Below are 21,660 nucleotides of genomic sequence, written 5' to 3' on the forward strand. Positions count from 1 at the left end.
CCCTTCCACAGTAACAAAATGTTGTCAATGTACCTCAGCCATATAGCCACATGGCTGAGGTAAACCACCTCCTCCTCCCTTAAGCCTAGGTGAGGGCCAGCATAGGCCGGGGCCCTAGGGATCCCATGGAGGAACCTCTTGCATGCTGGTAGCCAACTCCCAAAAAGTGAAAAATTGAGAGCAAGCCCAAGTAGTTACAAAATTCAATCTGTGTCCCCATTAGGGGAAGTTAACTTCCAGGAAGTGGGCCAACCCCACGAGGCCTGTATGGAATCAACCTGTAGAGAAACCTCCATGTTAACACTAATCAAAAGGGACCCTTCTAGGGCCTTTGCCTACCATATTTTCTAAAGTACACCATGGGTATCCTGTACATACGATGGGAGTTTCACCACAATACCCTTAATAAGAGTATCCATATATTTGCCAACCTTCTCAAGTGGTCCCTTGATGGCAGAAACTATTGGTCTTCCCAGTTGGTTGTGGGGGCACTTATGGATTTTTGGAATGATATAGGTGAGTGTTCTATTCACCCTCCTTCAGGTAATCCTATTCCTTCTTGCAAATCTAACCCACCTTGAGAGCCAACAGTAATTTTATAATTAAAAAAATGGACATAGGTCGCACCCGCATGTAAACAGTGTTAGCAACATACTTGTGAGGTATTGCCAAAAACATTATAGCAAAAGCAATATTTCTAGTGCTAGACCTCCTCTATAACTCAAAACTACTAACCTGTATAATGTTTAAACCATTGTCTATGCAGATTTAAGTACCTTAGTTTGGCGCTATTCAATGAGAGTGCACAATATTATAGCTTGACAAGTTGGGGGGGGGGGGTGTATATACACTGCTCTAAAAAATTAAAGGAACACTTAGAACACACATCAGATCTCGATGGTGGAAAATATGCTTGATATCTATGCTGATATGGACTGGGTAATGTGCTAGGGACATAAAGATGCCCCATCATTTGAGGGAAATGAAGATTATCAACCTACAGAGGACTGAATTCAAAGACACCCCCAAAAAATAATGCAGCAGGCTAGTCCGTGTGTTTTTTTTTTTTTTTTTTTTTTTTTTTTTGTTGTTGTTGTTGTTGAAATTTATTGCCGCAAAATGGTACTCCAGTTTGTAGGGCCCCCACGTGCTTGTATGCATGCCTGACAATGTCGGGGCATGCTCCTAATGAGACAACAGACTGTGTCCTGGGGTATCTCCTCCCAGATCTGGACTAGGACATCACTGAGCTCTTGAACAGTCTGAGGTGTAACCTGGTGGCGTTGGATGGACCGAAATATGCTATCACAGAGGTGTTCTATTGGATTTAAGTCAGGCGAGCGTGGGGGCCATTCAGTGGTATCAATTCATCCTCTAGGAACTGCCTTCATTCTCACCATATGAGGACCGGCATTGTCATGCACTAGGAGGGACCCACTGCACCTGCATAGGGTCTGACAATGGGTCCAAGGATTTCATCCCAATACCTAATGCCAGTCAGGGTGCCATTGTCTAGCCTGTAGAGGTCTGTGCCCCCTCCATGAATATGCCTCCCCAGATCATCACTGACCCACCACCAAAAACGGTCCTGCTGAACAATGATACAGGTAGCATAACATTCTCCAGACCCTTTCATGGCTGTCACATATGCTCAGGGTGAACCTGCTCTCATCTGTTTAAAGAACAGGGTAGCAGTGGCAGACTTGGCAATCCTAGTGTTCAATGGCAAATGCCAAATGAGCTCTATGCCAGGCAGTGAGCACAGGGCTACTAGTCATTAGAACCACATTCCCTCACTTCTCATTTTTCTTTATCATGAGGTTTGGGGCCTCTTTAAAGCAGAACTTCACTCTCCAAACTAACACTGATTTACTTTTGTTTTTTTTTTTTCTTTTTAAATGCTGCTAATATTAGTAAGTAGATGGGAAAGGTATACTATATTTACATGTGTTAAACATTTTATTTCACATTTCTTCAGTTATTTCCTGCTTCCATGCCTTGGCAAATGTCATACATCCCAGCAGTCTTCAGGTGTGGAGGAGGGGCTTTTCTTGGCTAAGCACACCTTGCCTACATGCCTAAGATAAGATGGATTCCAGGAAGTAAATGTTACTGCCCTTATTCAAGATGGCCACAGCCACAAATGCTAGGGGGTATATTTCACCGTGCTTTTTCAGCAAAATAAAGTATAGAGACATGGATGGGGGAGTTTGCTACTCGCTCATTTAGTAAATTGTGGAGTTATCCTGTCCCAAGTGTGGACCACACCTTGACTGTTGGTGCTTGGAATGTTGTCCCCTAAGCTGGAAAATGACTGTAATTTCACAGTAAGCATTTCTAATTGTAGCACTACACCCTTAGGGATTGCTGATAAATTTGGGTCCCCCTATAGTTTTGCATAGCCAGTTAATCAGCAGTTTCCATACAAGCTTTCATCCGGAGACAAATTTTAGTCCTTGAGCATTTGGTTTTATTTTGAGGGGATTAGAACATGGATGGGGTAAGGGGTGTATAGGATGCCCAAGGGAGCAGATATCTGAGGACAACGTCCTGAACTATTCACAAGCTTCCCTTCTTCAGCAACACAGTTTCTGGAATGCTAGCCAGCATTTCCTAGTTGTACCACCCCAGACCGTAGATTAACTCTTCACCCAGAAATCTGGAGTCTTTCTTCCTGAGCAGGGGGTCTGGCTCTTGTTTCTTTAGCGTGCACATTCATTAGCAGGGGGCTAATCTGGTTTCCCACCAGGGTGCTCCTTTCCCTATCTGCCCAGGGGGTGCAGGTGTACTTGCTCAGACCCTCTCCTGTACTGCTTGCAGGATGGCTGCTGCAACCAGGCCTATCAGCTGGGCTGCTCCTTCCCTGCCATACTCTCTCTGAAGGCCAATGAGTTCTGAGTTTTCCTCCTCTCTGGCCCCAGGCTTGCAGGCAGGCACCATCCCACTAGGCCTCCTGGCAGCCTTCTCCACCAGCCTCACATCTTCCTGCTCCATGCTCTTCTCCTCACTCATGCTACAGAGCAGTCTCTTCCACTCTTAAAGGAGTCCCAGCCCATTGCCAAGCCTTCTGTTGGGGATTGGCTGAGATCCCTCAAGAGTGCAGCCAGCCACTCCTTGGATCCACCCTTTTGCTTCCAAGGCCCTCCTCTGAAAGCCTCAGAGCAGGGGGAAATTCCAAAGGGACTGGCCTGCAGAGTCTCTGTCCTTACCAGAATTTGACCCCTCTGGCTATCTCACCTGAGCTGCTAATCAGCTCCTGACTAACAATTAGTATCTAGCTCCCCCTAGCTAAATTAGGAGGGTGCTATGTAATGTTTTGCATAGAGTTTTTTTAAAATCGGCAATAGAATTTTATTCTTTATAAAATGCTTTATTTAATATTTTCTTCTTTTACACAGACCAATGAACTGGAAGCTGCCAACAATGGTTTCTCTGACTGCATGTGACTAACGCATATAGCCACAACCTTCTGGCATCACTTACTCAGGTTTGTTCTATTTAATACCCTATTAACGTTTCCTAAACAATTGTTTAGAAAGTGTCTTGGATACATAGTTTTAAACTTAAGCTGATCTCCAAAGCAAACCGCTGAATGTGCAATAGAAATGCATATGTGTGTGAAAGACTAAGTCCAAAAAATGTGCATTAAAGGATAAGCTCACCTTTTGTAACATGTTGCATGTTACACCCATATTCAGGGTGTAACATGTTACCGGTCCCTGCTTTGACAGCTAGTGTGTGATCATCTTCCCCCTCAATAGCTGTCAAGTTTTAAGAAAAAAAAGAGGAAAAAAAAAAGCCGTGCAGGGCTCCACCCGCCTGTCCGTGTCACTCACTCAGTCCTCTTTGACAGACTACAAGTCCTGACAGCCTTAGCAGCCGTTGGCTTGTAGTTCTCAGTGAACTACCATGGCGCTGTGGTAGTTCATTCATTGTATTTGTCAGTATATCTGCTTGCCTGTACATCCCATATGAGAAAACAGGTATGACAGGTCTGCAGGAGACCTGCATGGCACCAGCAATCTGCTGGTGCAATGGTTTACAGGCGAGTCCAATAAATAATGCACATTTTATTTGCAAAAAAAAGTGCATTTATTGTATTTAACTAAAAGGCGACCTTATCCTTTAATTGTTGCAAATAAACTTGCAAAGCATTGCAACGACAATCGTGGGTGCGAAGCACAGGCTGCTGCAGACTCTTCCTCCAGCTCTGTCTCCGTAGAGAGCTACAAATTCATGTTCCGTGACCTGCAGATTGTACTTTTAGTTTGATCATTCATAGATCTGTGCAGACAGAATGCAATGACAGCTCCTGCAGGGGATGTTGGGTGACCACATGGAGCAAAATGTGTTTAAATATTTTCTAATTTGCAGCAATTTTTTTTTTTTTTTGTGTGTGTGGGGGATTGGACAATAAGAGCATTATTGAAACCTACTATCAAGGGGATCGCTAAGGAAGATAATTGAATGAAGTGATGTACTTCTTTTTTTTTTTTTTTTTTTTTTTTTTTTTTTGTCATATTCAACCACAGAAACCTATTTAGATGTAATGTGTCAAGTAGTGAGGATTTTGCTGTCTGTATGAATAGTGTCTGTATGAGCAGCACTGCTCATATGTCTTTAACAAGGGAGCCATAGTTAAATGATGTATGTAATTTTTGGCTCCTGCTATTCTACAGGAAATACCAAAGTGTACACAGTCCAGTATTTTATACATGTCCCATTCCAGCCTCAAAAATATCCATTTTATCTGCATTTGGTTTGTGAATTTAAAATATTCCTTAAACAGACACTACATTTTCCCTAATGATCTTCTAATCCTATTGTTTAGCTCAGATTTTGTTTGTATTTCTTTGTCCTTCTTGCTGCAGCCCTGAGAATATTGAATAAAAATATTTCTGAGATTCTATAGAAATCTAGTATACTGTATTGCATGTACTAGGGAAATGGTATTGGTTGCCTTGAAATGTTTTTATATCTGCAATCCTCCTTCTCTTTTTTTTTTTTTTTTTTTTTTTTTCCTCCCCTTTCCATGTCTGTTTGCATGAATGTGGGTTTTTATATTGTACAGTGCAAGGAAAAGTATGTGCACCCCAATGGAATTGACTGGCAAATTACTGCAGAAAACAGTTCATTGCAATGGTGTTCACATACACCAAAAGCTCTTGTATGAAGCCAGGGGAACGCTGCTTCCATGCCCTGTACTGCGTCACCCTCATGGAAGATCAGATGCCGAACTCCAGCAGGAGTTTGTCCTATGCTCAACAGACTGCACAAGTCTAAATCCAACTTTATGCATCTGGAAAACATTACAAGGATCCTTGCCTGGGACCCTACCAGTGCATGACATGGCATAGTTTTTACAATATCAACCTAACAACGAAGGGTGAGAGAGGGTCACCTAAAAGGTGACCCAAAGCAAAGTAGTAGAGATGCCCCCTTTTTTTATCAGTAAAGACTAGTCAAGCCAAAAGAAGAGGTGACTTGCAGTTTCATTTCTTGACAAGAGACAAGGACGCTGCACTTTGGCAAGACCAATCATTTCCTCAAAATGTTCTTAATCTCAAAAATTAAAACTAATTTTCATCCAAAAGCCTGGACTTACTCTAAGTGCAGCCATATTTTTCCATAGAAAAACTTAATTGGTACTTATTTAGAGTGTTTGAGTTTTTAAATGTGATACACAAAGCGTCATAGAAAAGCTTCTTTACCTGATTAAGCCAAATCCTCAATATTTGTCTTGCATGCTTCCCCCATCCAGACACTGCGGCTCACAGTTGGAGAGTTTCAGCATCAGGGGCAGGTACTGTCAATCCAGAAAGCAGCGGGTGGGTCTAGGTGTTGATTGACAAGCCACAGGTTTGTGAATCAGCTGTGCCAATGCTCTCTGCAACACTTTTTTTTTTTTTTTTTTTTTTCCCTCCCCATCCCACTGCCTACATGAGTGGCAACTCTGCTCTGAATTTTGAAACCGTGCAGCTTTGTTGCCACACAATCACAGGAAGCCACTTTAGTCAGACTTCACTGGCGGGCTCAATAGATATTTTTAAGACTGTGTGCAGTGGAACTAGGTAAAAACTGTACGTGTGGAAGCGCTTAAATTTAAGTGCTGCTGCACATACAGGTATTTGATAATATCATACAGGAGACCATAGTTCAATTTTTTTTTTAATTGTTATTTTATAGTATATTGGAAGTACTGGGTTACTGTCTTTTTTTGTAAATCTGTGTTGCTCTTTGCAGTAGTTTATGAAATAAACCCAATTATTCTAGAGGATATTCAATCTATGTAAATTATGTATGCCTAGTTTTTCCAGTTTAGAAGATGCAGCTAGAGGATATCTAAAAACAAGAACAATAAAGTAACATATTGCAGTTTTACCAGTCTTTAGATATGAGGGCCACATTTAAATTTTTTTTTTTTTTTTCCCAGGCTAAAAACATTTTGAGGGAATACAGAAATTGCCTGTTATTATTGCCAAGTCCTTGTTTCCTGTTGCAAATTGCAACTTTGGACTTGGCTGGTCCTTTCTGATGCAAAGAGGTGGCTCTAAGACTGATAGGGATGTTGCTAAGCTGCTGTACTTTGTTGTTAGCAGCTGTCTGGATGAGCTTGCACTAAAAAGTCCTTGGCTCCTTAGTTCAGATTGCACCAATCCTTCCCTCACAGTAGAGGTATTGGTGTTCTTTTAAGTAAAAATGGAAGTCCTTTAAAAAAAAAAAACTATTGGTACCCCTAATGAGTTAGTGTTTGAGGGACTTTATTAAACCGTGTAAAGGTCAGTTCCAACCAAACTGAATGTTTGTTTTTTTTCATGGGTGTTTTCAAGATGGAGGAGAAGAGAAGAAATTTTTTAAGTCAAGGTCACTGGTTCCCTGAATAGCTGTCACATGTTTTTTCCCACCTTTTTTGAGGGATTTTTCATGTTGTATAATAAACAAATAACTGGGAAGTCCAGCAGTTTGAAAGTGACCACTTTTTTAATACTGATTGGGAGAGTAAGCGCACACAAACTACCATTGTAATTCAAAGATCTAGTAAACCATTCAGCTCACCAATGGTTTCTCTGTAATGGAAATGCCAACTTCTGCTGCAGATCCATACCCTAGCCATTACATGCTGGTGTTACCCACCCTTGCGCTTTTTACTATTGATTGGGAGACTGAACACAAAAACCTACCATATAAAGAACTGACAGGCAACACAGCTGACCAAAGCTTACTCCATAATGGAAATAATTTCTTGTAGACCTCCTGCTCTCTAGCTCCCTTGACACCTCGTCCCATGCTTGCCTCCTGGACTTTTCCCGAGCATCTCCCATCCTATGGAACGCCCTACCCCAATCTGTCAGGTTATCTCCTACTCTGCCCACTTTTTATATGACCATTGAAAACCCTTTTCTTCAGAGAAGCCTATCCTACCGCCACCTAAAAAAAACTGTATTTCCACTTTCTCAATCAGCTCATCCCCCACAGTTAAGACCTTTTTTTTTGTATCACTCGATCCTCCCTTTTTAGATTGTAAACTCTAATGAGCAGAGCTCTCCGATTCCTCCTTTATTGAATTGTATTGTAACTGTACTGTTTTGTTGTAAAGTGCTGTGCAAACTGTTGGTGCTATAATATAATGGTGCTTGTATAATATATCTGTGGTTTTGTGTATTTTTAAACAAAACTTGAGAAATCCAAAGCAAATTTGGCTCCATTACAGATCTGAATTTTGTAATACATTCAGGATACCAAAGACCTACAGTTGCAAATCTAAATCTAGTTTTAAAAAGAATAGTTTTAAAGGGGGTGTTCTGCATAAATAGAAGCTGCACGTTTTACATTTTCATAGTGCACACAAATAGTTTGTGTGAAAGTACCAACTTTGAGTTGGTCATAAAGTCTAACTAATGTAAAGTGTGGCTGCAATTACATTTTTTTCCTTTTTTTTTTTTTTTTTTTTTTTTTCTTTTTTGGATTATTATAGCTCATTATTCACCCTCTACAAGCAAAAAGTCATCTCTGTTCTGTGGGGGCTTGGAGGGACAGTCTCCTGTGTACACAATGAGAGTTCAGTCCCAGGTCATTAAAACCATATGGATTATTTCATCCTACAGACATGGCTTTTGAAACTTGTTTTGAGTAAAATGAAGAGGAGTAAAGGAGTCCTTTTCCAGTAAATTGAATGTTTGGCTTTTTTATTCTAACAATGTAATGATGGAACATTGAAAACCTTTTTGTCTGAATGTTTTTGTAGCCTGATTTCTTTTTCTGCTGCTATCCTTTTTTTCCTGTTTTGGTTTTCTTGCTGATTCGAAGTGTCATAAAAACATTTATGCTGTCACTTGATACCCCTAGTACCATATAGACCAAGTATCTCCAAACCTTTTTAAACAAAGGGCCAGTTTACTGTCCTTCAGACCTTTTTAGAGGGGTCACAATGTGGCCACCAGGGATAGAAAATGTCAAAGCATCAGTTGGAGTGAACAATACCCCATCCTTGGTGTCATTTGGAGGAAATTTGCCCCATCATTGGTGTCATTGGGCCCCACTGTTGGTGTCATTAGTAGGAATATTGCCCCATCCTTGGTGTTATTGGTAGGAATAGTGCCTCATCACTGGTGTGATTGGGAGAAATTGTGCCCCATCATTTTGATGTCATTGGTAGGAATAGTATTCCATCATTGGTGTGATAGGGAGGAATTGTGCCCCATCATTGGTGTCATTGGGCACCATTGTTGGTGTCATTGGCAGGAATTGTGCCCCATTGTTTGCGAATGAAATGGTGCCCCAAGGGCCAGATAAAGGCACGCAAAGGGCTGCTTTCAGCCCCCCGAGCCACAATTTGGAGACCACTGATATAGACTAACAGATGCTTTTACAGGCTGAAAAAATAAATGCCTGTAAAAGTGGCGTTTAAGCCCAGTGTACATGAAGCTTAAGGCTTGGTTCACACTACTGCGACCTGAAAGTCAAGCGACTTAGTGTGACTTCTATTTGCTGGCAACTTGATGCGCAACTTTCATACCATGTGACTTTGCCTGGGTAATTTTCCTGTAACATCAGATCCAAATCACATCAATGTAGATGAGGATCTGACTTGGAGGTGGCACAAGTCGGATAAAAGTTGTAATATAGGAACCTTTTTCTAAAGTCTAAGCGACTTCAGTAGTGCAAATTAAGACAGCTGTCATTGACTAACATGGGATTTCATAAGTCATGCCACTTGGGGTCTCCAAGTCGCAGCAGTATGAACCAAGCCTTAGTGGTGCACTGACCCCTCCTGCAGTGTACCAGGAAAGGGCATTTAGTTTGCACAGAAACTCTACCTCATGCTGACATTTTAAGCATCAAGGGTGTAGAAGATGTGACAAAGGTGGGTCAGACCACTGACCTTTTCACCAACTTGTGATAAATAACTGGTATACTTTGCACCACGCTGTCACTGATATGCAACAATCACTCTCTCAGCCTCACGCTACACACAGATTTTCCAGCCTGCGGGACCACAATCTAAGTGCCAACAGACTGAGAGTGATTGTCACTGGGTTTAGTTAAAATTAACTCTTTACACTGCCATCAGCAACTATTTAGATTGATAAATTGTAACTTTCACAAGATTAGCAATAGCAATTTATGATTTTAGAATACATTTGTAACACACGCTGTTACCACAGATGGGTATATTCAGAGATTTACACTACAGTAGCGCTCTTCAAGAGACGGGGATTCTTTAGTTCATATTGGGGCATTACAGTTTTATCACTTTTCAAAATCTGGTTTGATAATGCAGTACCGTAAAGCACGCCACCACTGGACTCTAGAGTGGTTCTCTGGGGTGACGAATTGCGCTTTTCTGGCAGTCCAATGGATGTGTTTTTGGGTTTGGCAGTTGCCAGGAGAATGGTACTTGCCTTTCTGCATTTTGCCAAGTGAAAAGTTTTGCTGGAGGGGGGATTATGGTGTGGGGTTGTTTTTTCAGTGGTTGGGGTTGGCGCCTTAGTTCCGTGAAAGGAACTCTTAAGGTGTCCACATACGAAGACATTTTGGACCATTTCACGCTTCCAACTTTGTGGGAACAGTTTAGGGATGGCCTCTTTCTGTTCCAACATAACTGCACATAGTGTACAAAGCAAGGTCCATAAACGCATGGATGAGTAAGTCTGGGGTTGAGGAAGTTGACTGGCCTGCACAGAGTCCTGTCCTCAACCTGATGGAACACCTTTTGGAATGAATTGGAGTGGGGACTGTGAGACAGGCCTTCTCGTCTGAAATCAGTGCCTGACCTCACAAATGCGCTTCTGGAAGAATGGTCAAACATTCCCATAGACACACTCCTAAACCTTGTGGACAGCCTTCCCAGAAGAGTTGAAGCTGTTATAGTTGCAAAGGGTGAGCCAACTCAATATTGAACCCTACGGATGAAGACTGGGATGTCCTCAAAGTTCATGTGCGTGTAAAGGAAGGTGTCCCAATACTTTTGTCAATATAGTGTATGTTAGGTCTTTGATGCCTGGTTCGCCTAGCAGAAGAATTGGGCTGGTTCTGCTCCTGGTACTCCTAGGGTAGCTGGTTTTGGACTGAAAAACATGACAAATTAACTGAGGGAGGTAAATAAGTCACTTTTATTTTGGCTGTGCTGTTATTTAGTTATGAATTACACCAGGATTACGGGTACTATAGAGAGGAAGAGACAGATGTGTATTCTACAGACTGCAGCTAAGGTTTTTACGATGGGGGTGGCAGGATTTGTTTGTTTTTCCGTGTTGCTCAAGCTTGCGAATTAGACAGTTTTACAAGGGTACCTAGACTAGATTGTGTATCCCTTAATGAAAAGGGTCTGTGTGTGTCAGATGAATGGACTGACAAGAAGGTCCTGGTATCAGTTAACAGTTTGTGCATTGTACCAGATGCCTTCCTGGGGGAATGTAAAAAGGGGAACCCTGCTGCATTAGTTCTTGTGATTCAAACTATCATGGCTGAATTCCGAACAACATGGCGTACTTGCTCTTTCTCACAGTTTTGTGAGGTGCCGGGTAGTAGTTACCATTACAGAAGAGGCCTGTGTCCTTCAGCCATCAGTGCTTTGGGACGGTATTTTTTTGTTTTATATGGGGGGGGGGGGGGGACGACTTCTCTCTCATAGGATCTCCTCACTATTAATAGATATTCAGTTCTTCCTTGCCATGACAATAACATCCTGCATGCAAGATTCGTATTGGTGAAGGGAGAGTGTTAGTGCTTGTGGTAAGTAGTAGTAAAACTTTTAAGTAACACACTGTAGGCAGGTGCGGTATGTTTTCTCCACTGTAGGTGGCGCTCAGTCTGAATGGTACCACCGCCTGGAGACGGGAATGGTTTCTCCATGGTTTCCTGGGTCAATGGAGCAGCGTTCCAGTTGGCTGCGCTGTGGCCCTTGGCAGCCATCTTGGCAGGGTCTATTTTAAGTCTACTCTTCTTTGTGTGTGTGTCTAGTGTAGAGAGAGAGAGAGCTTGTTAGCGGTAGGGAAAGGTTCCTGACAAGGAGGGGACAGGCTAGGGACTTGCTACCCTGGAAAGGAGCTTCCTTTTTGGGGCCATACCATACTTCACCCTCCAAAACAGATGCTGTTGGCACCTCTCCTCTGCCAACCATTCTGTTTTAATACTAGTTCCAAATTTTGCAGCAACCAGACTGATTTTACTGCCAGCACCACACTGCACCTCCCCACATTCCTCTTGTACACTGTACTATGAGCATCAGACACTCCTGCAAGGATGGGTTGTGCATGAATTTGCGAGTATGCACACATAAGCAGGAAGCATGGCGTGTGTTGTGTTTTTTTTTTTTTTTTTTTTTTTTTTCTTAATGCGCAGAGCTTGTTTACGTGCCTGGGGTGCCTATTAGTTAAAAAGGTTCTCTTTCCCCCCCCCCCCCCCCCCCATGATCTGAGTGGTTTCAAGCTGCTGTGTGCAAAGGGCCTCATTGGCCTCCTGAGCTATTCAAATGTAGTCACTGTACTGTAGTCACTGTACTCTAGTCACCAACCAAAAAGTGCAGAGAGTGTGTAATCTTGCTAATATCTTCTCCAGGTATGCTCCAGAGTTGTCAATACTATCTTTTTAGTGGCCTGAGCAGAGTAGCAGTCTGACGTAACCAAGAATCTCGAAATAAAAATGTCCATATTCCACACTCTAACCCACAGTCCTTGTGACTTGGCTTCAATTTGGTAGAATCATACTGTCTATATATCTACAAGATGTAATATATTGGAGCTTACATTTCTGTTCCTATTGACTTATTGACCCCATATAATGGACCCCATCTAAATCTATTAATTCAGCTAGAACTATACAATCTGATATGTACAACCTCTTTTCAATGCACCATCAACTATGTAATATAAGGGTCTGCCTGGTTTATTGAATGGATTGTGTAGTAGTTTTTTTTTTTTTTTTTTTTTTTTTCCCTCTCTCCTTGGTTTTTACACTGTAATTGGATGAAACTGGGTTGCAGCACTCTACACTCCCACGCTGCTTTCTACTAGGTACAAGGTTTCCACTGAAAACTGGTAACCTATATAAATTGTATACTCCTTCTTCTTTCTGTAGTTTATAACGTGCAGTTAATAAGGGAAAACAACTCTTGGGAAAAGTATATTTTACATAAGTTATTTTATGTTTTGCCTTGTAAAATGGGTGTGTATGTAATGCAATAATATCACTGATGTCCTGAACAATGTTACATTTCATATACATTATAGGATGTAGTTGGCATATAGCCTTACAAAAAAAGAGCAGGCACACTGTTCTCTTCTGCAATAAAATGTCTGGCAGTCATCTTTTGGATTGTACATTGAGCTTTTAGTTTTACATTCTGGCACAGATCCTGTTTGTTGGGGTGATTGCAATCCTGTGCATGTGTAGAGGTAATGTCATTCCATGCCCGCCAACGAAGGTGGCTGCAGCTTGGCACTTGGAAAAAGCCAGGTATCGTGTAAAAGTGGACAGAATAGGAAATAGTCGGACAGATTGGGGTAGGGAGTTCCATAGGATGTGAGAATTCCTGGAAGTGCGCATGGGAGGTGGTGACAAGGAAGCTAGAGAGATGGAGGTCTTGGGAGAAACTAAAGTAAAGATTTGGTTGGTATTTTGAGACTAGGTTAGTGATGTAGCTGGGGGCAGAGTTATGGATGGCTTTGTAAGTTATTTAGTATATTGAATTGCTAATCTGGTGCTCTAGAAACATCACTTCCTTGTCCTACAAGTGTGTAGACCAAGTACTCCATTTTGTAAGTTCCCAAGTTGTATGTGTCTTGTAGACTTTCTCAAAACAGACGGAGGCAGAGAAGTGGCACAACAAAGAATTGTATAAAAGGATGTAGGAGTACCCAAAAGATGTGAGACCTTGTAGGATGAAGTGGTTTTTTTTTTTTTTTTTCTGACGTCAGTAGAGTTGCATTTTAGTGAACAGCATTTGTGGCATGGTTTGCCTGGTGTTACCAGTTCTAGATTCTAAAAACAGAGCGAAGGAATTGGAAGGCATAGCTTGCAGCACCCAAATTAACCCCACACAACTTATTTAGTGCCATTTGTAAATTGAATAAAGTTTCATTTTGGGAAACAGTCAGCATCTGCAGACAAAATCCAATTAAAGACCCAAGAAAGTCATCTCCGTGCTTTGGTACTTTTTATAAAAAGAAAAAACTGTAACAAGACAAGTGTGAGCTTGAGAAATGTAGCAGCCAAGTTATGAAATGGCATGTACTGTTGCAAATGCTGTAAAAACTCTTTTGAAAAGCACTGTAGCAGAACTGCTCTTCTCTCTCATTACCTCCAAGGCACTTGCTCCAGGGCAGTGCTGTCAAGCAGTTTAAAATACTATGTAGTAGGGATGCTGCTTTTTGATAGCAAAGGGAGAGTGTGAGCGAAAATGGAAAAGGGGAGGGCACTGAGACTCCCCCATTTATGGAATAAGCACAGCCTTCCTTGCTCCCAGCAAGAGATCATGGATCTGTCTGTATAGCAGCCACTGCTGTCTTTCAGCATAGTAGGTGCTGTATGTGTGGGCATTTATGGAATTGGATCACGAGTACTGTACAATCCCAACCCAAGACATCACAGGGAAGGCAATGCAATAAGTGCAAGCCCAGCCAGACAATGTCTGCATTGTATAGTTGTCTGAAAGGTAAAAAGTAAGTCAAGCCTTCATTCTTTGTTCTTTTGTTGCTTCTGTCTTTTAAACGCTGCCTTGGACGAAACTGAATCTACGGGAAGAATAGATGGAATTCCTTCCTCCAATGCTGTTGTGACCATAGCTTTAAGTGATCTGTATTATTTTTATGTATTTGCAGAATTTTTGCATAATTTTAGAAAGCTGTGCATGAGCTTTTTTGAATTACTATAGCAGAGTGCTGTGATTGTTGGAGATTTGGTTTATTGCTAGTAATGGGAACACCATACTTGTGTGTAAAAAAAAAAAAAAAAAAAAAAAAAAAAAAGTGAAAAAGCGGCAGAAAATATAATTCTAGAAAGTCGGGAAAGGGTTAACTGTTCTAAGTGACTACAATAGCATGAGGAGATGAGTGTGAATGCCATAATTAAGACCAGGTACAGCAAAGTGACTGCTTTGTGTGCTGTAAATTACAGGTAAGCCACTTATTAAAGCCTTTGTGCAGTGACTTGTACTGTTTATAGAACCAAAATAGTTTTGTGTATGGTATGTAATCACCTTGTGGCTTGAAGGTGAGCAGGGCAAGTTGGGGAGAGAAGGATTTTCCAGTGTGTAGGTGAGGGGTGTGCTGGATTAGATTTGAAGAAAAGATAAAACTTTTTTTTTTTGTCATTTTTGTTATCCCCATCATGTCCGGATTACAAAAAGTTAAAACCTGTAATGATAGGGAAGCCAACGTGTAGTATTTGAAGAAGTTTGTATTAGAATTAGATGATAGTGACTTGATCTAGATGACCAAGGTTGACCAAAAGCAGCTAGGATCATAACTTCATCTACAGTCCTCCCCCTTTTTTTTTTTTTTTTTTTTTTTTTTTAATACTTTGAATAAAAATGAAGTGGTTGTAAAGGCTTAACTGCTGATATTTTATTATTTTTTTTTTTTTGTTTAAATTTTTTAAAATAGACATTCACCTGTCCCTCAATCCAGATGTAGCCTCGTGGCAGTTGGGTTAACTGGCCATCCTCTCTCCCTGGCACTGGCATCTTCAGTGTAGGAACCCAGCTGTGACAGCTTGCAGCTTTACGGCCGGGTGCCCAATGCGCATGCATGAATAGTGCTGCGCTTTGTAAATGGTTCCGTAGTCTTCTAGGACCTGTCGCGTGTCCCAGAAGACTGAGGGAGGAGGACAATTTCCGGTCGCCTAGGCGATTGCAGTAGAAGTGGGAGCAATTACTTGTCAAATTTGTGTACCCCCTCCCCCAGCTCCCCAAAGGTGGAAATCCTTAATGGGGGTGGAGCCTTAAAGCAGAACTTCCCCCTTTTTTTGGTTGTGTGTTGTTTATATATGAACCTTTTTAGGATCACTTTAACATAAAATGTATTCATCTTTGCATAGACATATTTGTCCCTAATTGATTTCTGAAAGGAAAATTCCTTCCATCCTATCTTCTATTGTTGTCTGTGTCTCCTTTGTGAGAATGTTGGGGAAGGGGGTGGGGGTGCAAACAAAAAATAGGTAGAGGTGTGTGTTTTTGTTTGTGTTTTTTTGTTTTTTTGTTTTTTCTCCCCAGTGTTCATAACTTTAGATCCAGTATTATTTGTGGTATAGCTTGAGGCCGTATTGTTTTCCTAGTGTGTAGGTATGTTGGGGATGAACAAATGCCAGAAGGAAGCTAGTGGTCTAAAGCAACACTGATCAGTGTCTCCTTGTTGACGGAGTACAATGGCCTCAACTAAAGTTGACACCATCCACATTGAATGTGTGAATTAAGGAATTGGGTCACTTTTTTTTTTTTTTTTTTGTCTTCATTAAACCTGCTCCTTGAAAGAGAGAAAATGTGTAATTTCTGTCTGCTGCCTTGTTTTTCTGCCACCTGAATGATTCACTTCTTCTGACACATTTTCTTGACACCAAGAGAGGTAACTGGGGAGGAAGAAAGAATCTGCACATAACCCGGGATTGACAGCTTCCGCTCTTTTCTTGGGTGCTGTGTGAAGGAAGATATGTTCTGCCCTCCAATCGGCTCTCCTCACCTAGTGTAACTTCAGCTTCCTGCCCCCTGCTTTCTGAAAGCTCAGATAAGCTGTAAAACCATGTACTTTGGCTGTAGGGAACATAAGACTGCAGATTAAAAAAAAAAGTACAATTTATGCAAGAGGATTTTTCTGTGTATCACCTGGGGCCAGTCTCTTTACTGGGTATATGTAAAGGTTTACAACTAGTTTTGAAGAAGCACTTCACCTGAAAAGGGAAGTTCTGCTTTTTCTTCTCCTTACCCCCAACACTTTTTTTTGTATGTGGGTTTTTTTCCCCCCGTGCTAGGGTACCTAGTTTTGACAGGTACCCACTCCCACTTTGACTCGCTTAGTAGAAGATGTGAGTGGAAGTTGGCCAATTACTGTGGGACACTCCACAGGTCCCAGGAGACTGCAGGGCCCATTCACAAAGTAGGAAGTCAGCTGTAAAGCCACAGGAAGTCATAGCTGGATTCCCATATCCAAGATGGTGGCACCTGGGACTTGAAGACTAATGAATAACCAGCCTGGTTCAGAGTTTGAGTGTCAGTCTTGGAATTTATTTCTAGATTAACTACCTTTCGGATTCCACAGCAGGTAGATGTCTGCGTATTGGAGGTCATTTTGTAGGGCTCTGGCAGTGCTCATCCTGTTCCTCCTTGCACAAAGGAGCAGATACCAGTACTGCTGATGGGTTAAGGACCTTCTACGGCCCTATCCAGCTCTCCTAGAGTAACTGTCTGTCTCCTGGAATCTCCTCCATGCCATGCTCTTGAGACTGTGCTGGGAGACACAGCAAACCTTCTGGCAATGGCATATTGATGTGCTTTCCTGGAGGAGTTGGACTGCCTGTGCAACCTATGTAGGGTCCAGGTATCACCTCATGCTATCAGTAGTGACACTGAAACTAGCCAAATGCAAAACTAGTCAGAAAAGATGAGTAGGGAAAAAAAATGTCTGTGGCCTCCACCTGTAAAACCATTACTGTTTTGGGGGTCGTCTCTTGATGCTGTACTCTGATTAAAAAGTGTTTCTAATTTTTTTGGTGTGTGTGTATTTGACCTCTAAAGCAGTGATCTCCAAACTGTGGGCCGAGGACCAGATACTGCCCTTTCCTTGCTTTTATGTGGCCCTTGGAGCACTATTTTATCCTCTCATACCAACAATGGGGCATAATTTCACCTACTGACACCAAAGATGTGACACTTTTCTTTTTTTTTTTTTTTTTTCCCCCACTGACATCGGGATTTCTTTACACCCCATGGCCACAGTCTGGCCCCCCTAAAGTCTGCAGGACAGGAAACTGGCCCTTTTGTGTAGAAAGTTTGGAGACCCCTGTTCTAAAGTGATAAGGACATGTCTGCCCTTCTGTTTACTCTTTCTCCTGAACCTTATTAACTCTGAGCTCTGTAAGTGGTATTTAGTCTTTTGTGTTGTCTTCCGGTTGTGTTGTGGCACCTTGAGCTGAGCTCTGCCCCATAGGCTCTGTTTTTTGTATTTTTCTATACTTATCACTACAATAAAGTGCATGTTGATTTTGAAGTCCCTGCAATAAAGTAAAAAACAAAAAACCCCACTATCTGCCCTCCACCGCACAGAACAGGTACATGCCATGTGTTGCAGACACAGTACAGAATGGGTCCTGATGTTCGTTGAAGGTGGTAGAGGCACACTGCATAGTTTTTGTCCTACTGCCATTTGTATCTTTTAGGCCCCATTCACACTTTGTGATTTGGAATTGCGGGCAGAATTGTAATTCCAAATCGCATGGCAATTGCTGAAAAATGTGAAACGCACGTTTGGGTGCCATTCTCCTGCAAACCCTGCCTTTTTAAAAATCATGTGAAGAATGATGCCAGAAAAGGAGCAGGAACTTCTTTTCAGGCAAGACGCTCATAAAACAGCCCATTCAAATGAATGGGCTGGTCCTATGTGACACGCAGAATCACGTGACAATCGTGTTTTGAAAACTGCATAGCTATGCGATATGTGAACAAGGCCTTAGTGGCCCCAGTTTCATAGCAAATATGATATTTTTGTAATTGGATTTTCAGGCTTAGCTCTACTTAGAAATCCTTTCCTTCATTGCCCTGAATGCCACAGCCTCCCTTTCCTGATGACTGTTGACAGATTCTCCTACCTATCCTTGTTAATACGTTGTCAGAAACCGGGGTATTCCATGTCTGCTGCAAATGAGATGTTTTGCAAGCTTGCAGACATACACAAGCACTCTACTGTCCAGCACTGTTGTAGTTGTTGGCACTGATGTTGAACTGATGAATAAAAATAGATAGGGATGGAGCATTTTAAAAAAAAAAAAGGTGAAAATTTTACTCGTATAGACAGAGTATTATTAACCAAAAGAATGTTGGCAGGAAACATCTGCAGCCTGATAATTTGGAACAGATCCACTTGTGGTCTTTTGGGATTGGCTAGAGAGATTCATTTCTGCCCAAGTGAAAGTATGTAAACTCTCCTTCATGAAAGGAAGACGCCTGTAGGTGGCTTATAACATCTGCCAAAAATGTAGGAGGATGGCGCTTCAGGTGGAATATCTTCTGAAGCAGTTAATGTGTCTATTGCAGCAGAGTGTAGATGTGGAGTTTTAAAGGAGAACATCAGTTGTACTTAAAATGTATATAAACCCTAATGATTAACTTCTTAGTTTCATTCTGGTCTGTTAAAACAAAACACGTTCAATGGTATGTTTATCAGTTTTGATAAATGTGTGAAATACTTGTTTTTTAGAAATTCAAAGCTGTCCTGTGTCTTCCTGTCTTTCAAGGAGTCTTCTTAACCTTTCCAGTTCTTGTATGCAAATTATTAGCCATTATGCTTTGGAGATGGGAGAGTGGGTAGGTCAAAGTAGTTTAGAAAGACAACTGGACATTCAGCATGCCTGATTGGCATCTAATGCTGATCCTTCTTCTGCTCAGATTTTGCAAACTCCACACGGGCTTTCATGTGCTTTGCACGGAGAGGCTTCCGTCTAGCTTCTGCCATAAAGCCCAGATCTTTGGAGGGCTGCAGTGATGGTTGTCCTTCTGGAGTTTTGACTATGAGATTTGACTAAGCTCCAGAGATCCTGTGTGGAGATGACAGAGTGACCATTGGGTTCTTGGTCACCTCTTATGAAGGCCCTTCTCCCCAAATTTCTCAGTTTGGCCAGGGAATAAGTCAAGGTTTAAGGTCCAGGTCAAAGGTTTTTTTTCCCTTTTGAGATTTATGGTGGCCACTGTGCTCTTGGGAACCTTCAGTGCAGCAGAGAGGTGCGTTGTGTTGGGATTTGTTGTTTTTTTGTAGCCTTCACCATATCTGTGTCTTGCAATACTTTTTGTCCCCGAGTTCTGCAAGTTATTCCCTTTTTTTTTTTTTTTTTTTTTTTTTTTTTTACCTCATGGCTTTTGCTCTGATACAGTATGCATTGTCAGCTGTGAAGCCTTTTTTATAGAGAGGTGTGTGCCTTTCCAAATAAAGTCCAATCAGTTTATTTTACCACAGGTGGTCTCCAATCAAGTTGTAGAAACCTCTCCGTAATGATCAAGAGAAATGGGAGGCACCTGAGCTAAATTTCAAGTATTGTTGCAAAGGGTCTGAATACTTATGCCAATGTGATATTTCAGTTTTTTTCCTTTTTTCATAAATTTGCAAACCTTTCCAATATTCTGTTTTCACTTTTTCTTAATGGAGTATAGATTGAGAAAAAAATACATTTAAACGACTGTAGTATCAGGCTGCAACATAACAACAGCACTGAAGAAGTGAAGAGGGTCTGAATACTTTATGAACGCACTATGGTGTCCTTTTATGAAACTGAGATCAGCTGCAATCCTAAGGATCGTTTGATCTCCGATCATTAGTAGTTTAGGAAACAGAGATGATCAGTGGAGAACATGTTCTCTGATCATCTCAGCACACAGACTGACAGTGTATGAAGAAGCAACGTCAGCCCTTCACTGGCGATCTGTGTTCTTCCTCCAGATTCTCCAGCCCAGAGCTGGAGAATTGGGGGAACCGCAAACGAAGCAGCGGTAAATTATCACTGCTTATTAAAATTGGGGTTTGATCTCTTACTATATTCTCGCGAGTTATAGTAACAGCAGCTGTTTTCCAGCGTTCAAAGCGTTTTGTAGATCGCTTCTCTCTTCATTTGGAGAAGCAATCTACATCGCTTCATAAAATGTCATTCAGAGGAGAACTCTCTCCTCTGAGAATGCCGGAGAACTGAGCAGCGGTCATTCACCGCTGCATGATAAAAGGACACCTATATACAGAACTGTATGTATGAAAATATATATATTTGCCTACAGTTCATATTTAATTTATGGCTACAGAAATATGCATGGATATATTCAGTGTTACTCCATGAGTTTGTTTTCTAAAGTAAAAAAAAAAAAAAAATTGTTTTTTGGCAGCGTCATTTATCCTTTTAATCTTGTATATATCGTCAACAAATTTAAGTTTAAAGTTTGTTTTAAAAGCCTGAACATTATTTTTTTTTTTTATCCTTTTTATGTTCCCATAAAACATACAAATATTATCATACCTATTTGTTTATAAAATCAGTCATTATCAATTGTATAAAAGTTCCATATTTTATGCTTTCCTTTGCAATCTCCTACCTATAGTTTACACACAGGCTCCCTGTGTCCTTTTTGGAAACAGTCACACTATGCAGAATGCATTGGACCATGGATGTACAGCACATTTTTTAATTTCCTTTGCAAATAGTGGAACTTGGTAATGCTACTCTTTGTTATTCGGTAGCATGTTTCATTTCAGAAAAGGGAGCTTGATCCAGGAAATTTGGCCAGTTTCACTTGTCCTGGAAATGACTGCTTGTTTATGAGGCTACCAGGGGGCACATTTAACACTGGCAGCAGGTCTGGCTGGCTTTTGAAACACTGCTGGGTTTGTAACTTGCATTGTTTTCAAGAAGTTGCTGTCTCCTAACAATGCTATTCAACACATAAAGTGAGAGGTTTTTATATAAAGGAAGTATGCTTGTTAACAAACAAAAAAAAGACTTGTTGATTATCTTTCTTCAAAGAAGGAATATATGAAAGCGTTGGCAGTAACAGAAAATTGATGTAGTTTGGTTTTGGCTTCCATATACAATACTTGGGTTTTCTGACAGTTTACACAGAGGATAAACTCAGAACAGGCTGTATGTTAAGTACAGTGGTATTAAACCATAAATCAAAACTGTATTATATTGCAGCTTAGCAATTCTTAGATGTGGTGGCTGTATTAATTTTTTCTTTTTTAGGCTGTTTTTTCTTTTTACTTATGGATCTGGTCAGTGTTACTTTTCAACTTCCTTTAACAGACATCGCTGTCTAGTTAGTGGCAGTTAGAGGCTGAAGACAGACCATTTCACACTGACAAAACAAAATCTTTTATCTCCATACAGAAAACTGTTGCTGTATCTAGAATTCTAGAAAATGACGGCAAAAAAAAGACCGTGGTCCATACATAATCTGCCTGTGGTGTGTAGAGGGGT

The 21,660-nt window shown here is 41.2% G+C and overlaps 1 protein-coding gene across 2 annotated transcripts in view; it reads left to right on the forward strand.

Moving 5' to 3' along the window:
• Positions 1–21,660, forward strand: part of KIAA1210 (KIAA1210 ortholog) — a 129,199-nt gene that overhangs the window by 22,865 nt on the left and 84,674 nt on the right. Inside the window, exon 2 of one of the 2 annotated variants that reach the window (XM_089684917.1) lies at positions 3,399–3,487. Coding sequence is in view for 1 of the 2 variants with exons in the window: in XM_089684916.1 (XP_089541042.1) it covers positions 14,029–14,162 (134 nt within the window). In the remaining variant the exon portion in view is untranslated. Of the gene's footprint in view, positions 1–3,398; positions 3,488–13,589; positions 14,163–21,660 lie in introns of those variants that run through there. The other variant, XM_089684916.1, reaches the window with a different exon arrangement.

This window comes from Staurois parvus, unplaced genomic scaffold (assembly GCF_062004578.1).
Source record: "Staurois parvus isolate SC_StPar_1 unplaced genomic scaffold, SC_StPar_1.0 ptg000361l, whole genome shotgun sequence".
Classification (NCBI taxonomy): Eukaryota; Metazoa; Chordata; class Amphibia; order Anura; family Ranidae; genus Staurois; species Staurois parvus.